Below are 7,560 nucleotides of genomic sequence, written 5' to 3' on the forward strand. Positions count from 1 at the left end.
ATTACAACATCCACTATTTAGATGCACAGAGTATAATAATTGCTATTATTTTCCATCTTAATAAATAATTGGAGAAAGAGAAACTGACTTGAAGGACAAAACACATGAGCGGCCCCCTTGATTTTTAAGATGCTGTGATATATATGTCCCCTGCTTGAAATGGCTCTGGATGCTGCATTCTTACTGTGGTTAGATGGATGGGATGCCATTTATTCTTCATAACCTTTCAAGACGTGTGCAACTGAAAATGACTGGGAGCTTTTAACATATGAAGGAAATGCTTTATGAGAGAAAGCACATAACTACATTAAGCAAGGAGGAGAGACTAGGGTAAATGCAAAAGAGAAAAGACAGGGGAATTCAATGAACACAATCAGGTTAGATCTTCATTACTGAAGCTTTCCCTTCTAAATAGCTAACTTTACCCCAAATCCCTTGCCTTTTATATCTATATCTATATAGATATATATATATATATAGTGCCCTTGGATGACAAAATTGTGTACAGCTGTACATGTTAGCATCTCACAGGGGTGACCTGAATATGTGCCTCTGGCACTATGGGTCTCACAGTTGCCTGCAAGATGCAACAACAGTGCCTCTGTGTCCACCCATCCTTCAGGTCTTTCCTGGCACGTGTGCCTTCTTCTGACCAGGTGAAGTCCCACCAGTACTCCCTTGATCTCACAACTCATGGCCAGCTAAATCCAGAGGGAGCTGAGCAGAGGCTGCAGTAGGTCAAACTTGTGGCTGTGGAGCGTGGGCATGCTGTCCCCCTGGGCAGGGCACTGCCTAGGACACTTCTCCCATATGGAGCCACATTGTGGCTAAAAAAATATGTTAAAAGCAGTAAATTCCTCACTGGAGGCAAGGAGTTCCTGTTCTGTTTTGTCTAGGCTGGAAAGCTCCAGGGTTTAGCCTGAAAAAAGCGCATAGGCTCAGCTGTGGTTGCCACTTGGCTGCTCCCTCCAGCAACAAGCTGACTGGACCAGTTGACTTGGCAGTGATGAGGTCTGGACTGACCCATGCATTCCTAAATTGGGTAACCAGAACCTGTTACCCAAAAATCATTTCATATGGCCCATAGCCATATTACTATTGTTTCCTATAGCATTGAATAATAGTGTTCATGTGTCTGGAAGGTGCTGGTTAGCTTTCTGCAAGGAAAAGGACTGACCTGTTCTCCTTTCTCTGTCAGGTCAGCCAAGATTCCTCTAGGTTGTGACTTTTCCCTAGGTCTCTGTCATGACAGGTTCACAAGTTTGCCTACACCCAGTTTGAGGCTGTTCTCTGAGGTTCCTGACAAAGTACCTGCCACAGCAGGTATTAGGGGTACTTTTCTTAAACCTCCAACCTAACAAGCTCCACACTTAGAGCTACACCTGTCAGCATCCCCTTTTACTAACCTCCTCTGTTTCCTATTGTAAGCTCCTCTTTTCAGTGGTTTATAACCCTCCAGACTTTGACCAGTGCTCTTGAAATTTTCCGTGCTCTGAGCAGAGCTCCCCAGCTTATTTTCCAATGCATGAAATAGCGCTGCAGCCCATCACTTTGTGAGTGATGTATCTGCTACATCTTGTCAGTGGGGAAGGGAGGAGATGTAGCTTTTGAGGTCTACCAAGCAATCTGTCACTGGGACCCCTTTTGAGGGCATTTCTACTGCTGCCATCCTCTTCGTTGAATACCTCTGTGGCTTCTCCCACGCTCTGTGGCTTGTTGCATCTCATGTATCTGCTCAGCATAGTCTTCTAGTCAGTGGTGCCTCGCATGTCAGATTGAGTGGAAAAGGGAGTATTGAGTATGTTTGCAAGATACAGCTTGACTACAGGGCAAATCCAAGCAAGAGCTAATTGAGCCAGTTCTTTGCTCAGTGCCTGAATCACAGAATCACAGAATCATTGGGCTGGAAAAGACCTTTAAGATCATAGAGTCCAACCATAACCTGTCCACTACTAAACCATGTCTGTAAACACCTCATCTACCTGTCTTTTAAATCCCTCCAGGGATGGTGACTCCTACACTTGAGATTAGACAAGCTTGCCTGTTGCTGCCTCCAACTGAGTTCTGGAAAACCAAAACTCTTCTGCTACTTTCCAGGATGAGAGTAGGGGAGGCACACCATTTTCTCATTAAAAACACCTCAACACCACCACCCACCACCCCCAATCCTCTTTTTTTTTCTTTAAATACAGTGCCTTTCCTGAATTAGAACAGGACTCCCAAATTTGGCAGGAGGTATTCTTTGTCCCAGAGAAAACAGCTGAGTTAAAAGCAAAGACATGTTTTCCAGCTATCCTAAATAAATAGTTTTTCATCCCAATGGGCCAGTATTTCTTATATTATTTAAAGATGTGGTTTAGAGCTTCTATGTATTTTAAACATATATTATATATACACCCTGTATCTTCACATTTAGATTGAGCTGTACAAACTCAGCTATTCTAGCACATTATTTGAACCTATTTTTTCCTATCATTGTGTGATGCATTTCTGTTATCTTCTTGTACAGACACTAGGCATTTCTGGGAGGCACTTCTGTCTGGCTACTGAAAATACAGTGTAGCAATTGCATTAAATTGTTCAATAGTTTTAAAATAAGAAATAGAATTATTTTATGTTAAATTGCCTACTGTTTTTTCAGCTGCAAAAATGTAAACTTTGTGTAGGTTACATCGACTTGAGCTATGTTTTGCTGGAAGCCTTCCAGCACCTATAAACGGAGAACTTTTAAAGATAACACCTCCTAAAGGTAGGCTGGGAAGCTGCAAAGGCAATGAAACCAAGAGCACGTAGATAAATGTAGTACATGGTTTCAAAAACAAAACTCTGGGGGTCTTCCTACCCAGCAGTCTGACACTTCTTGAAATGCTCTGATATTTCTTGCATTGTCAACGTATCTCAGAACACACCAGGGTGGTATCACAACCAGCCTGAGACTCTACTGCTTCCCTTCACCACTATCAAAGCAGCTGTGTTTGGGCTGAAGTGGCTTGAAGAGAAGGAAGGAGCATAACAGACAGGATTATGCAGCTCAGCTCTGTTTCCCAAGATGTGGCACAAGGCTAAGTGAAGAACAGTTGCACGGCAGCCCAACAGCGTGCTCAAATACATCACAGAATGATAGGGGTTGGAAGGGACTTCTGAAAATCATCTAGTCCGACCCCCAAATCAAGCCCCACATCAAGCAATACGACTCTTCTTCCATCCCTTCAGTTGTGCAAGCACAACTCCAGCACCTCTCATGTTCTGTGCATCAAGTCAAGCAAGCCATCAGCATACCATCTCCATCTAATTGAAACAATAACTTCGATGCTGTATTTTTCTAGTGGCCGGAACACCGAGAAAAAGCAAGATTACTGTCACTGAGGAAGCATACGAGTTACCTAAGCATAAAATATAGCTAACAGCTATAGCTGCTCTGGACATTGAATAATAATCAAGAGAAGCATCAACTACATTTGGGGTTCACTGAAGGGTTGCCTAGAGGTCATTTGTCCTTTACGCATTCTTTTCCTCGCTGGAAAGCTGGGACATCTAGGTCGGCTGGGATTTAGAGCTATTAAGGTAGGATATACTTTATGATCCTTCCTTTCTTTTGGTCCATTGCTTGCATTACTTACTGCAATTCCGGTCTTTTACTCTTTTCTTTGCAACAGTGAGAATAGAAATGCATTTTTGGGGAAAAAAAACAACTACTAAAAACTACTGATATTTTAATTTGCTCCTTTCCAGGATCTAGACTGTAAGTAAATCACATTATAGAATTATAACATGAGGCACGTAAAAATCGAAACAATTGACTACGTTGGTGTAAACGTGGAAGTGAAGGACTCTGTGAGCATGACCGCTAACTAAGTTTGCTTTCCAATAGGTTTGTCTCATGACAAATGAGTTTTTAAACTCAATTATAGAAGACTGCAGCAAAAGGTCACCCTTGATAGATACTGGGGACACATTATGAATGTGCTATTTCAGGAACAGCTGTGATCAAAACTTTCTCCTTTTTAATTATCAGAAGAGGAACATGAGAGTCAGAAGAGAAACATGAGAGGAAAAAAATACAAAAAAATTCAAAACAGAACCTAAACTAGAGTGCATTCTCTGGTGTCTAATTTGAGTTCATTTCACATCGCGTTTTTCTTCTTGATGAGAACATTCTGCTCTAATGACATGTGAAGAATTCGATGTCAGTGATCTCTATCCACCTAATAATTTTCAAAACCTCAATCAAATTTACAAGGAAGATATTGGGACCAGCAGACAGATCTGTTAACGTATTGACACAGACACAGTGACAATGCAGGCTTCCCTTCCTAAGGAAACAAGCTAAAGAGGTGAAAATAGAAGGATACATACCAAAATCCTACCCCCAGTCACTGCAGATGCTTTACACATCTTTCCTTCCCTTCTTTCTGATCTGTACTTTTTCTGTTCAGAGGGTAAACTCTTGCAAAGTCTTTGAGACAGAGATATTATCTAAACATGGAGGAAAAATGTGCTGACTGATGCCTCTGCCTTTATTGAAGAACTTTAGCTGTGGATGTCACAGCTAGCTCGGGCTTTGCATTCCTCAGTTAATATGAAAATTGTAACATAGCTGCAGCTAACATGGGATCCTGGATTCTTCAGTCAGAGAAAATTCCCATTAGTCATGAAAAATTTAGTTCAAATAAGCATTGGACCATTATCTATTATTAATCCTTTTTTTCAAGCTGAAGTAATTATGAGATGAACAAGTTCTGTTCTTACAAAAAAATAAAAAAAAGGTCCCTACTGTTCTCAGAAAGGATGGATTTTAATTTGTAATTGCCTTTTTGCAGAAAATCATTGGAAGACTACACAGGAAAAATACTTGTTATTTTTTAGCAGACTAAATTGATATGTGTTTTATTTACTTTGAGCAGTAACATTGCTACTGAAATTCCAGATACCAACCACTCCAGAAAGCTATAATCATAATTAACTGAAAACAAACAGTGCCACCGTATTACTTTGCTTTCCATATGTACTTACCCAGTTACTATATATGTTTTTAACTTGCAGTCCGATATATAAACACATATGTTATGCAAAAACACCCACACCACAAAGAGGTAGGTGAAGCTCTGACTTTTTCCACTGTATTCATATGTGCAAGTTTTGCATCAGGCAACAGGAGATGACATTTGACTTAGGTAATGAATGGCTTCCACTTTTAATGGTTACAGAGTTGTGCACATCAGTGTTGTCTTGCATCAGCTGAAACCCATTCGTTTCAAACTTTTTTTTTTGGTTAGGTAAAGTTTGGATGCATTGCATTCCAGGCAGCTGCCTTTTTGCTTATTTACATTTGTAGCTTTACAGGAGCTTTGTTCCCTTGGGTGCAGTTTACTCTAAAGTACTGCATTTAGGAGACAAAAAGATCTTAAAGTGGACATAAATTACATTTGGCTGAGTAAAAGACTTATTTTATATACTTCAAACATTTGAGTACTTCCTGAAATCCTGCTGGCACATCTGGGTTTGCTAAACACATGCTGGGGAGAAGCAGAAAGAGTAACCGTAACCTCAGGAAACCATTGTGCTGAGGACCCAACAAGGGTCAGTGGAGAGAGGCTGGCTCCAAAATTAACCTCCTTGCAGAGTTTGTTTGTTGGCTGCAAAGGTGCTTAGCCTTGCTATTCTGGAGTTAATATTTCTGAATGTTTCCTACAAACCTTTTCATAATCCCTATAAAATGACTAAGTGCCCAAACCTGATCTATACCGCACCCAATCTTATGCTGGTGTCTGGGGGCTTTGGATCAAACTTAATGGCCATCCCACAGAGCTACTGCACGGGAAGCCTGCTTTTAAATAATGTTTGTGCACATCACTGAATGGATGTTCTCTGTAGAGAATTAAACTTTTTCCTCATGGTTATCATCAGTGTGCTCAGTGATACAAACACACTTGAAAAGTGTTCTGTAGTTGTCTGCAAAGAAATACACCAAAGCTTAGAAATAAAAATTGGCTGTTGTTTTAATGTTTAACTTCCATCTTAGAGTGCTAGACTCCAAAAAGGCATGATGCATTAGTCCAGAAGAGATAAAAAGAGAGTACATTTTGAAGGACAGATGGTGCTCACTCGGACTCCAATTTATGCTGGTTTGGAGCATGATATCTGCAAGGCTTCTTTTCATCCCTGGTGGAGACAGTAGAAGTATTCCCACTGTGTTCACTCACTTTGGGGTTTGAGTTTGTTTTGCTTCTAGAAATATGATGTTGATTATGATTGCTGATCCAAGACCAATAGTCCCAGGTTGTTAAAGCGATCAATCCAATGGCTCAGCTTCTTAAATCTTATATTTTTTCACCTTTTCCTAGGTTGGAAAAGTCTACAAGAATGCTGCCCGCAAAAGAGAATACCACGTACTGTTCATGGTGATCACCACAGTTATCTGTTATCTTGTGTGTTGGATTCCCTATGGAATTATAGCATTACTTGCAACATTTGGCAAGCCAGGTGTGGTGACTCCAGTTGCAAGCATCATACCTTCAATCCTAGCAAAAAGCAGCACTGTTTGCAATCCCATTATCTACATACTTATGAATAAGCAGGTAAGACATACCTCTCTTATTTTTAAGTCGTATTTTCTTCAGGGACTCTCGGGAATTCTTGACCACCATGATTACCAGTCCTATAGATGTGTCTTCGGGAGAAGGGCATTCGAGGCTTTTCCAAACAATATTACTGGAGTCTTGGGGTGGAAGTGTTTGCAGTCAACATAATATATTGCTAGATAGGAAGAACAGATACATGTTTGCTTACTGAAATTACTTGTGTTGTGCTGCAGACACACTGAGTGCTAATTTGTATGCTGCAGAGTTGCCAAAGGTATTAGCATCTATTTACAAGAAGACTACTCAAATATTGGGGCAGGGGGTGGAGAAAAGAAGGACAAGAAGAGAAAGGGATTTAATGACCTTGAAAATAATATCAAGGAGGAGACCATTTTAAAATATCTTTTTCATGACAGATCCCCTTGAAAACAAAGCTCATTGGAATTACAATTTTTGTGGACTTCTGCATCCTTCCTGTTAAATTCCCAGTGCAGCTACATGCCAAAATAGATAATGAATTTTGTCTCATGAGGACCTTGGCCAATTCTAACACTTCTAAAAAGCCTAGATCCAGTTCAGGTCCCTTGTTCCTGTAAATGGCATGAAAATGTACACAGAAGTAAACTTCCTAATGTTTCTGTGTTGACAGCTCTGACTCTAAAGTTTGATAATGGCAGTTCTGGAACACTATAAAGTTTTATAAGTGTTTTGCAGTAAGAAATTTGGAAAATATGCATAGTTTATGAAAATGCCGTATCTTTTTTACTACATTATGTGTTGGAGGTTTTCTCAATTTCATGTCTTCATTATGTCTATTACACTATTATAAAGCAAATAACCCCCCTCTTTGTCCTTTCTTGCTCCATGAATGCTGGAGCCTATCCATAGTATTTATCAACAGCAGCATTATATTATAATGAGCCTAGACAAGAGGGAAAAGTTGAATGTAGCAAACAAATATATCCTAATTTTGCCACAG

At 40.1% G+C, this 7,560-nt stretch overlaps 1 protein-coding gene across 1 annotated transcript in view; it reads left to right on the top strand.

Annotated features, from left to right (window-relative positions):
- The window catches only part of LOC104537961 (pinopsin-like), a gene marked incomplete at both ends in the record, with an annotated part of 36,301 nt that extends 29,007 nt beyond the window's left edge, over nt 1–7,294 (top strand). Inside the window, 2 exons of the mRNA XM_010180992.1 lie at nt 6,345–6,578; nt 7,277–7,294. Coding sequence (XP_010179294.1) covers nt 6,345–6,578; nt 7,277–7,294 — 252 coding nt within the window. The remainder of the gene's footprint in view (nt 1–6,344; nt 6,579–7,276) is intronic.
- Nucleotides 7,295–7,560: the final 266 nt, after the last annotated feature.

The sequence above is a fragment of the Mesitornis unicolor genome, unplaced genomic scaffold (genome assembly GCF_000695765.1).
Source record: "Mesitornis unicolor isolate BGI_N332 unplaced genomic scaffold, ASM69576v1 scaffold22003, whole genome shotgun sequence".
Classification (NCBI taxonomy): domain Eukaryota; kingdom Metazoa; phylum Chordata; class Aves; order Mesitornithiformes; family Mesitornithidae; genus Mesitornis; species Mesitornis unicolor.